The sequence below is a fragment of the Gymnoscopelus microlampas genome (genome assembly GCF_963454915.1).
Source record: "Gymnoscopelus microlampas genome assembly, chromosome: 6".
Taxonomy (NCBI): domain Eukaryota; kingdom Metazoa; phylum Chordata; class Actinopteri; order Myctophiformes; family Myctophidae; genus Gymnoscopelus; species Gymnoscopelus microlampas.
This window is the reverse complement of record NC_139943.1, coordinates 19062369-19077060: the sequence shown is the minus strand read 5'-3', so window position 1 is coordinate 19077060 and position 14692 is coordinate 19062369. Positions and strand designations below refer to the sequence as shown.

The window sequence follows — 14692 nt, the reverse complement described above, 5'->3', positions numbered from 1 at the left end:
TCAAAATGTGAAGGTGCAACTCTGTACAGCTTGCGGGCTTGGATTCCAATTCATGTACAGTTCCTGCAGAACCCTGGCATCTTCCTCAGCGTTGTGAGCATTGTAGGACATGTTAAGGAAGTGGCTCACCAGATTTGGCAAGCTTTGCCTGCTTAAGTTAGGGAACAGCTCCCTGCTGAGCTGGAGAGTGTCCAGAAACCCAAGATTGGCCACTGCCAGGAATTGCTGCATGAGGAAGTACCTTCGCAGGCTCCTGGTCAACAACACAGTGTCGAAACGCTTGGCGTTGTGGGCTGCCAGGAGCAGAGGAGCCTGTAAGGAGCTCAGGAAGCTGATGAAATCAATGAGGGCACGATTGAGGGGGACGGCGTCTACGGGCTGTTCATGGAGCAGGAGTGAGCGCCGGTCATAGCCATGCCCTCCGTAGGTAGTGAAGCCGTTGAGGCGAGAGGCACCAGCATCAATGTCACGGCGCGGGAAGATGAACCTGTTAAACTTTCTGTCACCACTGATGGCAGCCAGCTGCAAAATGTGACATTTCTTGCCTGATTATGTAGGACAGAGAAAAAAGAGAGAAAGAGACAGAGAGAAAGAGCAAGTTAGGAACATGGGGTGAGATTGAGGTGAATTATCTGAGTTTGATCCTTAAAACAATTGGCTTGGCAAACAATGAACAGAGATGAAAATGTGTATGGACTTCATTTGATACAGACAATACAGAACTGCATACACCACTCACTGAAACTGAGCAGTCTTTATTTATTGCTTATACAAGTTTAAGATATAACCTTGAGGCCTTCTATCCTCATTCCTCACACACTGGACTATGAGGAAATACAGATTCCCAGTCTCTACTACTTTTCCACTGCCTGTGGTCAGTCAAATGTAGGCCTATGTGAACAGGATCAACTGTGTTATTATCAACAGCATAATAAAATATCACAGCTAATATACTTGTATAAAGAAATTCCTCTGCTGAAAATAATTTGGACTTTGTCACAATACAAGTGAGAGATTCAAACACAAGTTACCTAAGCCTGTTGTCTCCAAGTCAAAGAACACAACATCACCGGCCACCTGCAGTGAAAGAGGACAACGATGACTGAATAATGTGTGTGTGTGTGTGTGTGTGTGTGTGTGTGTGTGTGTGTGTGTGTGTGTGTGTGTGTGTGTGTGTGTGTGTGTGTGTGTGTGTGTGTGTGTGTGTGTACATGCGTGCGTGCGTGCCTTCTTTCTCAAGGTATATTTTTTACATGAATAAGCACTTTGGCTGCTTGTTTTCTTATCATTCTAATTAGGCTAATTATTTATCCCTATACCTGCAGTTGACTAGAATTCATGAAGTTTAGGCCTACTCATAGTACTTTTCTTTTTATTAGGTTATAGAGCTGGATAGACTGAATGGGACGGCTATCCATACTGAACAAACTGCAAAGACATACCTCCATTGTATAATCTTATCACATATAGAATACTGGTTCACAAACTGGTCATTTGCTGGTACCACAACTGATTATGAAAAAAAAAACAGTCTGGCAAATACTTTTATAAAGTAGGCGTACTCTAAATTAGGTTTTCTGAACATTTTTTTTTAATCATATATATATATATATATATATATATATATATATATATATATATATGCCTCTTGTTGATGTAGCCTAATAACACGTGTTGTTATAACGCAATGTAACAAGGTTATAACCTTTGTTGTTAGGCTATATTGTGACGCTATATATGTTTTGATGTTTTTGGGGACAACAGATGGAAAGTTGCATTTGCAAAATCCGGCAATCCGGAAGACTGTTTTGTCGAGTCTGACTTTTACTTTCGTATCTATGATAGTCTTGGGCTTTACCCCCAATTGTCACTGGACATCCGCGTGGAAAGCCCGTACTTCTCCGTACATGTACAAAAAAAAACATAAAAAGTGCTGATCCTGTAGCCCCGGATGTTAACTCAACATTAGGAACCTATGTGCATTGTATTAGCCGTATTTTTCAATAAATATGTGTTTTAATCCCGTCTGTGTCGGACTCTGTCGGAAGTTCCCTCAATGGGCAGTAGTGAAGGCGCGCACCTGGTGAAAGTCGGTATAACATTCAATGTAAAATGGAAGTAGGCTAAACGAGGGTAAAAAAAAAATGGCGTTCAGGCACATACGGGATTAAATTGATTAAAACACATATCTATTGAAAAAAACACACCCTGTGTGAAGAGAGTGGTGCCTTTGATGAGCCCCATATTATCATCACCCGTGTTGTCATCAATGTTTGTTTATTGGACAGACAGACATACATACGGACACACGGACAAAGTCACGTATAGGAGTGGTTGGCACCACTCAAAAATATGGACTAATACAGTACAGATTCCGAATGACGAGTTAACATCCGGGGCTACCGGCTAAGCACCGTATATTTTGCATTTGTATACCATGTTCGGAGAAATATGGACTTTACGGGCGGATGTTCAGTGACAATTGGGGGGTAAAGCCCAAGACATCAAAGATATGCAAATGTAAAATCGATCAAATACATCTATCTTGATCCAAGGCTAGATATAGGCTTATTACCATAATTATGTTCATTAATGTCATTGTCTAAACTAATGAAGTAGCCTAAAGTAAAGTAAAGTAAAGTAGCCTAAATGCTCTCTCTAGCAATGATAATTATCAAAAAAATATAACTTTAACTTTCAACAAAAATAGTTTTGTTTTAACAAAAACGATATATTTGGCTAGAGTAGGTTAGGCCTTTAATCTGTCTTCCTTTTATAGTCTACATTATAGCCCTGTTGCAAATAACTTGAGGCTACATTCAATTATTATTATTAATCAAAGCAAAGTTTAGAATAGTAGGCTTATATTTTTACCATTATGAGCAATTGTGATGAATTGAATACACAGGACCCCAATGGGAACAAGCCATATAGTGCTTTCTTGGGTTTAATCCTTTTTAGCATACCTTTGCATAGAACGCCTACTTTCTGTGCTTTGTTTTTTGCAAACTGCTAAATAAAGTATTCAACCAATCAATCAACCAATCAATCAATCAATCAATCAATCAATCATGTCTTACCATGGCCCTCACGGGTGGTATTCCCATCACGGTCAGCGAACCCTGAAAAGGTTAGAGTAGCGGTGAGCATGTATAGTCTATTCAAAGCGCATCTGCGGATGGACATGCCTGGATATGCATCCATCTCTGTTACTTAAAAAGCCTCTCAAAACGAAACTTAGCCCCTGTAACGACATTTCGCAGAATAGAAACTAAGTAACCGAACAAGGAATGGCTGCTATTAGTCACCACAAAGCTAAAGAGTTCTCTAAAGTCAGGTTCTCTTTTGTCAGATAGAAACAGCACCTTTCTATGTTCTGTAAACGTTACTTTAGAAGCAGCATCAATGTGTTTTCACATTTAAAAGTGTTGCGCTTGCTATATGCCATGTCTATGCACAGCAATATTATAATCTGCTTATAACACTGTATAATTACAGTTATAAGAACTCATACATTATCATAATGATTTCAATCAATAGCCAAATCATAACACATTTTAAAGCATCGTAATGACTTATAATAAGGTTATGTATATTAATGCATTGTAATATCACTATTTCATTACAGTTAAGGCAGTTCACGACCAGACCAACGTTGGGGGCGGAAGGCGTTGGAAATCATCTTTTGCCGAAAACCTGTTGTAGATAGTGCCCTGCTGTCGGGTCGGGGGAGTTCTAACTTAGATCGCTGACCGAACTTGCTAAATCGGGCAATCGGGTCTCAAGTAGGCTAACTGGCTAGAGCCCGTCGATAGCCGCGGGGTGGTGAAGAGTGGGGAGTTTTTTGTTTTGGTCCAAACTGAGGGCAGTGTTGTCAGATTCTGTGAGCGAAACAAGCGACCAGGCCAATCATCCCCAATCACCCAATCATCACCACCACTGTCCTTAACCTCAGGCTGCAACAGCCAGTCACTCTACTCCTCCCTCAGGAGACCTTTCCTCTCTTTCCAAATCAATTGAATGGGTTGTATGGGAAAATATGTATATAACTTGTATAACCCTTACATATAATAACTCCTATACAAACGCTAAATGTTCCAGACGTGACTATGCCCATGTTTACCATGTGAGAGACCCAAATGGAAACAGAAGGGATGAGATGTACATTATAAGAACAACAGTGAATCTTCCTTCACAGACCAGGAACATGGGGGAAAGTGGCCTCAGGAATGTCTCAAGGTTATAATAATAATAATAAACTTTATTTGTATAGCACCTTTCATGACATGAAATGCAGCGCAAAGTGCTTTACAGAGCAAGAATACAGTTACAGTTACAAGTTTCGCCTTATCTGCAAGAACTGCTTGTATCCCACACTGGGGCAGGTATTTCCAACCGTTTAACTCTTTCCATGTGCATGTAACAGAAAATAATAAGTGTTGGTTTAATAATTGTCTCGAGACAAAAGATGATTTTCTTTTTCTTTTTTTTTTTTACTTCTTGTGTGTGTTGTATGTTCTTAGTTGATTGTTAACCATCAGTCTAATCCCTCCACTTAACCTGAATGTATATTCAGGTTAATATTTCACTCTGGATGGGAGCATAATAAATGTTTCATGCCTAAATGGAATTGTAATTCTACAATAATCACAACTCAACCTGATCTGGCTCCAGTTTCACTTTTTTTTAATAAGCAGATGATTTTTTTTTCACTCACTTTTATTTGTGTAAAATCTGGATCAAGCTTGGATATCTGTTTACTATCCAACTGTTTTTTTTGGGGGGTGTTTTTTATTAGCATTTATAGCATTCTGTAGGCTGCTACATACTAATACCGCATGCACTTGTTTGATGTCATGCCGGCTTGCTGTTATTTTCTAACCTATTAAACACAATACCCTAGGTTATTATTATTATTATTATCAAAGTTACAGTATAAAATCATTGGCCAGCCTAGATTTCACTCCAATGTTTACAAAAACATTCAACATTAAATAATGAAAAGAAAGAATCTTCAAAAGCAAAGACAACATTGGTAAAAGATGGAAAGGCAGCATGGTCTCAACCACTCTGTAAAACAAACTTTATTAATCAAGAAGGTATAAATGATCACACATGTACTATTACAGCAACACAGCGTACACACTACACAGCTTCACACTTTTACACAGTTCCACACGCTCACATCCCAGAGCTACAGTCTTCTACTGTAGGCCACTGGGTTCCTCCACTAGAGGAATTTGGTTTTGAGTCATTTGCTCAAAGGCACATTGACAGGAAACAGAGAGCATTGCTCAGTTAACATTCTCTTCTCTCTTAAAACTAATCATGTGTGGAACAAAACTGAAATAAAAAAAGTGTCTTTAAAACACAAAATAAATATTGTTAATACGAAGGCAAAATTGTATTTGTTTAACATTTTCCTTTAATTTCTTCTTTTTAGAACACATAACGCCTGTGCTGCGATGGTCCAATGCCCAAAAGATGACAATGTTCTGATGATTTCTGATTAGAGTAAGTGGCTAAAGAAGATGCTCCTTTGGGTTGATGATTTTGCTAATATTGATTGTAAAACATTATATACATACTGTATATATCTTTCCCTTTTCCCCTTCTTGCAATCAATTTGATCCACCGTAGCTGCACCTGATTGTCCATCCTACATAAACAACCTGACGGTGTAGTGCGTGTGTGTGTGTGTGTGCGTGTGTGTGATCCAAAAACAAAAAATTGGCCAGCTACAAACTGGGATATGAAAGAAAACTGTAAATAGACCAGAAATAAAAACTCAATCAAAATGTGTTAGAATAGAAGGTGCATCTCTGTACAGCTTGCGGGCTTGGATTCCAATTCATGTACAGCTCCTGCAGAACCCTGACATCTTCCACAGCGTCGTGTGCATTGTAGGACATGTAAGGGAAGCGGCTCACCAGATCCTTCAGCTTGTGGCTGGTTAAATAAGGGAACAGCACCCTGCTGAGTGGGAGAGTGTCCAGAAACCCACCGTTGGCCACTGCCAGGAATTTCTGCGTGAGGACGCACCTTCGCAGGCTCCTGGTCAACACCACAGTGTCAAAACGCTTGGCGTTGTGGGCTGCCAGGAGCAGAGGAGCCTGGAAGGAGCTCAGGAAGCTGATGAAATCAATGAGGGCACGCTTGAGGGGGACGGCGTCTACGCGCTTTCCATGGAGCAGGAGTGAGCGCCGGTCATAGCCATGCCCTCCGTAGGTAGTGAAGCCGTTGAGGTGAGAGGCATCTCGATCAATGTCACGGCGCGGGAAGATGAACCTGTTAAACTTTTTGTCACCACTGATGGCAGCCAGCTGCAAAATGTGACACGGACACCATTTCTTGTCTGATTATGTAGGACAGAGAAAAGAGAGAGAAAGAGACAGAGAGAGAGAGCAAGTTAGGAACATGGGGTGAGAGTGAGGTGAAGAACAATTCAACGAATTATCCCAGTTTGATCCGTAAAACAATTGGCTTGGCAAACAATGAAAAGGAGATGAAAGATTTGATGGACTTCATTTGATACAGACAATACAGAACTACATACACCACTGAAACTGAGCAGTCTTTTTTTTTTATTGCTTATACGAGTTTAAGATATAACCTTGAGGCCTTCTATCCTCACACACTGGACTATGAGGAAATACAGATTCACAGTCTCTACTACTTTTCAACTGCCTGTGGTCAGTCAAAATGGCTAATATGGTCATGTATGTGTGCTTTATTTGTACAACCTACTATACATACAATAGTTTCAAATAGTTTCAAAAAGGAGTGCAAACAAACAGGATCAACTGGTTATTATCAACAGCATAATAAAATATTACAGCTAATATAATTTTATAAAGAAATTCCTCTGCTGAAAATAATTTAGACTTCGCCACAATGTGAGAGATTCAAAAACACTTTACCTAAGCCTGTTGTCTCCAAGTCAAAGAACACAACAACACCAGACACCTGCAGTGAAAAAGGACAAAGATGAGTGAATAAGTGCGTGCGTGCGTGTGTGCATGTGTGCGTGCATGTGTCGAGCGGGTAATTTACGTCGTAGATGCGTAAAAATGAAAATACATTCATCCCGTATAGGCTCTCTGTCTAACAGGTCATATAACTAGTATGGGGAATTAATACAAATCCACACGTAGAAATGCACTTAAGCCTATGTCATAAGATACTCGCTCCAGCTCGCCGACAGACACTTCCACCATGAGGCCACACCCATTTTCTATTATAAGCATTAACTATGAACAACCCAATAATATAAATTTTAGGGGAGGGGAGGGGCGGACAGGAGAGGGGGGTGGGATTAATGGACTGTGACATCAAAGTCCAGGGGCCAATCACAGATTACTTTTCAGCCTAATTATTCAGAAAATCCCCTGAATGTTAAAAGTTCATTTTTTGGGGTCTAATTGAGGTCATAAAACCCCCCACAAAGCATTAAAAAAAAAAGTGAAAATTAATAACCTCTAACATCTGCTATCTTATTTACCTTGTGCAAGCTGATGTGGTACTGGTTTTATTATTTCCAAGGTGTTGTTTTTTGAATATTAACTAAACCCTTTTCAATCATTTGCCATAAGGAGTCCAAGCCAAGGTACCCAAGGTTAAAGGAAGCTGGGTTGAAAGGCTGATCTGAAAGCCATGACTTTCCGACAGGCGCACGCGGTGAAAGCCGGTATTACACTCAATGTAAAATGGAAGTAAACGAGGGGGGAAAATGGCGTTCAGGCACAAAACTATATCTTAGGCTACAGTAGGTAGGCCTTTAATCTGTCTTCCTTTTATAGCCTACATTTTATAGCCCTAGAATGTCAGTGATCTTACATACATTTCATGTATTCCAAATACACAGCCATAGATCGGTCCCATCCGCACGGTTAGCAAAATCATCTCCGCGGCATAAAAGTGCTCAGTGCTGCGTGTGTACTCACCCAATAACTAATCCCTAAGACTTGGAGTCAGATATTGACCTCTAGTTTCATATCCATTTGAAATGCAATCCATTTGAAATGCCAGAAAACGTGTGTTTAGTAGAATATCTCCACTATTCCACGAGATTCACACGGACAACATTGTCTGCCAGCGACGAGGCCGGACCTGACATGACTGCTGGACTGAACATATGAAAACTTCCTTTGGGAACAGTCGATGTTTGGGAAGCACAAACGTATGGGGCACACAATTGACGTGTGTTGCGATTGGTGTGGGGTAATGAATTTTACCACCTACCAATTGTGTGCCCCATACATTTGTGCTTCCCAAAGGAAGTTTTGATATGTTCTGTCCTGAACTCCGGGCCCCTCGCTCGTGGAAAAGTGGAGATATTTTACTAAACACACGTTTTCTGGCATAACTTCCGAATGGATATGAAACTAAAGGACAATATCTGACTCCAAGCCTTAGGAATTAATTATTGAGTGAGTACACACGCAGCGTGGAGCACTTTTATGCCGCAGAGATCAGCTTGCTAACCGTGCGCGGATGGGACCGATCTATTAGCCTGGTAAACCCATCCCTCCGGAAATCTCATTTGTATTTGATTTCAGTAGTGAGTCTGGCCTACAGGCCTGTCTTTTTTGAGGCACGGAATTTACTTTTAAGATATCTTTCGGATAGAGTTTAGTTGTTTAACTTCATATATGTGGTCAATTAATCATGACAGAGCTTATTTAAAAATAAAAATTCAGAGAACCGGCAGGGGCGGGCAGTGACATGCATGTATCAGAATAAAGCAACCTATTATCGGCATGGCCCCTTCAAAAGTCCCCTTGCGTCACTTTGGCTGGTGGTGGGGAAAACGAACTGCTGATTGGCTGAAGGGGAACAAACTGCTGATTGGCTGAAGGGGTTGTCAGTCAACGGTACTAATCCAGCCCAGCTCCCTAATTGCCCATACAGGCCTGTAGGCCAGTCTCCTTCCTTAAATCAAATGCAAAATATAGCTGCAAGCAGCGATAATACGGGGCCAGGAGAGAGAAAGAGAAATGATAATTCCTTTAACAGGTCAGTTCATGAAAGTCCTTGCGGTCTTGTTTCCAATGAGGGCCTGTGAGCAATTAGGGGTTAAGAGTCTTACTCAGGGACACATTTCATCGACACATTTGCTGACCTGGCCTGGAATCGTACCTGGGTCAACCAGATAGAAACGGAATAGATTGAAGAGAGAGAGAGAGCCATGGAAACGGAATAGATTGAGTCATGTTTTTTTGCAATTAAACTTAAATGAGTCTGCATCATGTGAGGCTTGAACCGGCAACCTTGCGATCGTGAGGCACTCTTAGGTAGCTGCAACACTACCTATAGTGCTATAGCTTTGTCCAGGCTGATATTGTCTGTTGAGGATCACAAACTCTTGCCTTCTGTCATGACCCAAGCCCCTGTTTCACTAACACAAAGATCACTCGTTCACAAACCATTTACCAATGAGGAAATTGTACATCTCCTCAGAACCAAAACTAGTGAAAGTAGCCGATCTACAAGCTCACAAACCATTAAAAGTTGTCAGATTGTACATCGGCTATTTTCACAATGAAGTATGTTATACATTGAAAAAACATACTCTCATTGCTATCTGAAAAGTTGTGAGATTGTAGATCAGCTATTTTCACAATGAAGTATGTAAAAAACACTCAATTAAGTATTTCATGTTATCTTTAACAATTGCAAATGTATTCATTGATAGTCATGTTGTGTGAAATGCAACTTAGATGAAGTCTGCACCAAGTGAGGCTTGAACCTGTGACCTTGAGGTTGTGAGACATACACTTAAGCTGGACGCTATTGGACCAACAGACAAACCTCTGAAAAAAGAGATCAAACTGATCATACAGTTTCACGCAAATAGCTGAAAAATCCTGGGTTTAAGTGTTTTTCAAACTGCCTAGGCGGGCTCACTAACCACTCAGCTATGGCCGACCCCCAGAGAGAGAGAGAGAGAGAGAGAGAGAGAGAGAGAGAGAGAGAGAGAGAGAGAGAGAGAGAGAGAGAGAGAGAGAGAGAGAGAGAGAGAGAGAGAGAGAGACGGAATAGATTGAAGAGACAGAGAGAGAGACATGGAAACGGAATAGATTGAAGATAGAAACGGAATAGATTGAAGAGAGAGAGAGAGCCATGGAAACGGAATAGATTGAGTCATGTTTTTTTGCAATTCAACTTAAATGAGTCTGCATCATGTGAGGCTTGAACCGGCAACCTTGCGATCGTGAGGCACTCTTAGGTAGCTGCAACACTACCTATAGTGCTATAGCTTTGTCCAGGCTGATATTGTCTGTTGAGGATCACAAACTCTTGCCTTCTGTCATGACCCAAGCCCCTGTTTCACTAACACAAAGATCACTCGTTCACAAACCATTTACCAATGAAGAAATTGTACATCTCCTCAGAACCAAAACTAGTGAAAGTAGCCGATCTACAAGCTCACAAACCATTAAAAGTTGTCAGATTGTACATCGGCTATTTTCACAATGAAGTATGTTATACATTGAAAAAACATACTCTCATTGCTATCTGAAAAGTTGTGAGATTGTAGATCAGCTATTTTCACAATGAAGTATGTAAAAAACACTCAATTAAGTCTTTCATGTTATCTTTAACAATTGCAAATGTATTCATTGATAGTCATGTTGTGTGAAATGCAACTTAGATGAAGTCTGCACCAAGTGAGGCTTGAACCTGTGACCTTGAGGTTGTGAGACATACACTTAAGCTGGACGCTATTGGACCAACAGACAAACCTCTGAAAAAAGAGATCACACTGATCATACAGTTTCACGCAAATAGCTGAAAAATCCTGGGTTTAAGTGTTTTTCAAACTGCTCAAGATTGCGGACAATCTAAGGGCGGTGCTTACTGGTCAACGTGATAGATTTGTTCCTCATTAGTCAAGGCACATGTGTAAGCAGGTCTAATGGCTGTCGGCCAAACGAGGCATGACTTTTGCCTGTTTAAAGTTTCAATTTTCAAAAAATTGCTATAGCGCCCCCGTTTGACCAATTGGAGTAAGATTGGTTTCAGTGATATTTGGAATGGCCCTTTACATTTCTGCAAAGTTTCAAAGAATGGTAAGTCTGCATGTATGTGTTAGGGGCAGATGAATAATTGTCATAAAACTGCAATATTCATTGGCTCATTAAAGCTTCATTTTTTCACTTATGGAAAATATTTTGCAAACGTTTTTTGGCATAGGTCCAAAGTTCATGTGTAAAAAGTTTCGTGCAGATTGCTCAAAAATCCCAGGAGGAGATAGGTTTTAACTGTTTTTCATATAATTCAAAATGGTGGGAGATCTAAAGGTCAGAGGTCAAAAGTCAGAGTGTGAAAGTTGTTCAGCATGAGGAGACGCATGTGTGCATCGAAGTTTCATGGCTGTAGGTGAAACAGGGCATGAGTTGTACCTGTTCAAAGTTGGCATTTTTCAATTGAGTGCTATAGCGCCACCTTTTGACGAAAGATTGTGAGAATTATTTCTTGATAGTTTTTCATGACCATCTATCATATGGCAGAGTTTCATAAAAAGCGACTGCACGGTTCAGCCAGAACTGCCAAAAGTGGCAGAAGAAACGGAATAATCAGAATAACAATACGGGTCCATGCTGGAAGCCTGGCCCCGTAATGAGATTTCCGGCGGGAGGGGGGTTTACCAGGCTACCGATCTATGGCTGCGTATTAGGAATACATGAAATGTGTGTAAGATCACAGACAGTCTAGGGCTACCTACTATATAGCCCTGTTGCAAAAAACTTGAGACTACATTAAGTTATTATTATTAATCAAAGCAAAGTATAGAATAGTAGGCTAATATTTAACTACCATTATGAGCAATTGTGTTGAATTGAATACACAGGACCCCAATGGAGGCCATAGTGCTTTCTTGGGTTTAATCCTTTTTAGCATCCCTTTGTATAGAACTGTTCTTTCTGTACTATCCTATCCTGCCTCCCCCTGGTCAGCCAGGGTGCCTGATGGATGGGAAAGGAACTGGTTGGAATAACGTGTTCCTTCCACGTTATTCCAAACAGGGAAACTCCCCCCTGAAGGCTTGTTAGCTGTCATGCATTGAAGGAGGCATGAGCTCGGCTCTGAGTTCTCCCTAGTCTGGCAGAGGGAGTGTAGTGCCCAGGATTACTTTGCACTGGGTGAAAAAACTGTACTTTCTGTACTTTTTTTACAAACTGCTAAATAAAGTACTGCCCTTACCATGGCCCTCACTGGTGGTATTTCCATCACGACGTGCCGTGGTCAGCGAATCCCTGAGAAAGTTAGGAGTTATCTGAGTTCCCAGAAGTTTTCGCCAGCTCTCGCATACAGACGGGAGCAAGTTAGGAGTCCGAGTAACTGGCACCTTGGCAGCTCTCCACGGCACCGACGTCGGGGGCGGAAGGCGTTGGAAATCGTCTCTTGCCGGCGACAACCTGTTGTAGATAGTGCCGTGCCGAAACCGAACTTGCTCGGTCCGTCGGTCGGGTCCCGACTGGAGTGGCTGTGTAGTGTATGTACTACTGTGTAGGAGCCGTGGAGTGGTGAGAAGGGGGTGTGGTGTGTGTTTTTTGTTTTGGACCAAACTGAGGGCTTTGGTGTTGCCAGCTTCAGTGAGTGAAACAAGTGACCAGATCTATGAAAACAAACCCAAAAGAAGCGACCAGTTTAACAAGCCCAAAGTCGCTTATAATAAGAAGACCTGGCAATGCACAATGTGCCGTGGCCGACAGTTGCAGAACTTTTTTAAATTTCCGGTTACATAGTCTGTTGTAGTAGCCTACTCTACTCCAGGGGTCTTCAACCTTTTCAGGCCAGGGACCCCCAAACTGATGGGGAGATGGAGCAGGGACCCCCTACCTCGTAGGGTAGGGGGGCTACCACATACATTGTATATTTATGTATACAATTGTGTTTTATATTGCCTGCTCCTACGCACCTGCCCCAGTAGGTGTGCAAAATAAAAATCCTCTACAAAATATGTATAATCATACCATGTTATTGTGCATTGTGCCTCCATGTATATGTTTGCTATGGATTTATGTTTTGTTTAAAGACAATTGGACATTTTGGGGTAAAAAAAAGAAAAGAAAGAAAAAGAAAAAACGTTTTGTTTTTTTTCAAACAAAAATATTGTTTAATCAAACAACAATTTCGCGGCCCCCCTGCAGTACCTCCGCGGACCCCCTGTTGAAGACCTCTGCTCTACTCTATGGTTGTAGTCTGAAGCAGTCTGTTTGGTAGAGCCATTGGAGAGCCATCTTTAATTTCAAAGAGCACCTGCTGCGGATGGACATGATTGATACATCCAAGTCCAACTAACCGAACAAGGAGTGGCTGCTATTATCAGTCACCACAAAGATCTGGGGTTAAAGAGTTCTCTAAAGTCAGGTTCTCTTTTGTCAGATAGAAACAGCACCTTTCTATGTTCTGTAAACGTTCCTTTAGAAGCGTAATCAATGTGTTTTCACGTTTAAAAGTTGCACTTGCTATGTGTATATGCACAGCATATACTTTATTATAATCTGCTTATAATACTGTATCATTAGTTATAAGAACTCACTCATAATTATTTATAATAATAGCATAACACATTATGAAGCATTTTAATGACTTAAGGTTAAGTAATAATTATATTAATGCATTGTAATATGGATATAACACCATTTCATTACTGTTATAAGCACTCATACTGCAATCATACATTATAAACCATTTTATAATGCACTTCCTATGCATCTCATGTTAATTATCATAGTTGTAGACATTACAAATAATTGTATAATGCTTTATAATCACTCTTATAGCCTAATCCTAATGTATTAAAATCATCACTGTTAAACTGTTTATAGCCTACTTTAATTATTAGTCACTGGTCGTTTGTTGCTTTAAGAAAGATATATATGCAATATGTTAGAGATTATAATTGAGCTTATTATAAGTCATTATGAAATGCTTCGAGCCTTTACAGAAATACATAATAATTCCCACAAACAATACATAATTCCTGGAGGCTGTTAAAATGCTGTTGAGTCTAATCAATGAAAGACAGAAAAACAAAGGAAAGGCCAAGTTTCTTGACCCATGGAAGGACACACACACAGTCCTCAGTTACCATCCGTTCTCCTGACCCCACCACCCCTCCTCTGTTTCCCTCTTCTACACCACCATTGTCCAGAACCTCAGGCTGCATCAGCCAGTCACTCTACTACTCAGGAGACATTTCCTCTTTCCCAATACACAGAATGGGTTGTATGGGAAAATATTTGTATAATTTGTATCTAATACCCTGTACCCTTACATCTAATAACTCCTGTACAAATGCTTAATGTTCCATACGTGACTACAGAATGCCCATGCCGTATTTACCATGTGAGAGACCCAATGGAAACAGTAGGGATGAGATGTACATTATAAGAACAGCAGTGAATCTTCCTTCACAGACCAGGAACATGGGGGGGGGGGGGGGGCTCAAGAATGTCTCGCCTTGTATCTGCAAGAACTGCTTGTGTTGGTTTAATAATTGTCTAGAGACAAAATATGCTTTTTTTACTTCTTGTGTGTGTTGTACAGTATGTACTTAACCCACTCCACTTAACCTGGATGATGTTTCACACAACTCCATGTAATTCTGGATGGGAGCATAATAAATGTTACATGCCTAAATGGAATTGTAATTCTACAATAATCACACAATTCAACCTGA

General features: G+C 40.7%; 2 protein-coding genes across 2 annotated transcripts; both read right to left on the bottom strand.

The window, feature by feature from the left end:
• LOC311046887 (DNA polymerase III subunit epsilon-like) lies at positions 1-3188 on the bottom strand (the record flags this gene model as incomplete). Its single annotated transcript, XM_084059467.1, has 3 exons — positions 3081-3188; positions 1023-1077; positions 1-545 (listed from the first exon to the last, which is right to left on the bottom strand). The coding sequence occupies exons 1-3, from the start codon at positions 3105-3107 to the stop codon at positions 1-3; spliced, it is 627 nt and encodes a 208-aa protein (XP_083915593.1). The 5' UTR covers positions 3108-3188.
• A 1928-nt stretch (positions 3189-5116) lies between these two features.
• On the bottom strand, positions 5117-12482 carry LOC311047591 (DNA polymerase III PolC-type-like). Its single transcript, XM_084060349.1, has 3 exons — positions 12208-12482; positions 6921-6966; positions 5117-6355 (listed from the first exon to the last, which is right to left on the bottom strand). Exons 1-3 carry the CDS (start codon positions 12232-12234, stop codon positions 5793-5795), a joined length of 636 nt encoding a protein of 211 aa, XP_083916475.1. The 5' UTR covers positions 12235-12482; the 3' UTR covers positions 5117-5792.
• Positions 12483-14692: the final 2210 nt, after the last annotated feature.

Excerpts from the sequence above, each read along its gene's own strand:
- LOC311047591 (XM_084060349.1), bottom strand. The coding sequence starts at position 12,234 with ATGGAAATACCACCAGTGAGGGCCATG. Across the intron at positions 6,967-12,207 it reads TACCACCAGTGAGGGCCATG|GTGTCTGGTGTTGTTGTGTT; the intron begins GTAAGGGCAGTA and ends TTTTCACTGCAG. Across the intron at positions 6,356-6,920 it reads CTTGGAGACAACAGGCTTAG|ACAAGAAATGGTGTCCGTGT; the intron begins GTAAAGTGTTTT and ends CTACATAATCAG.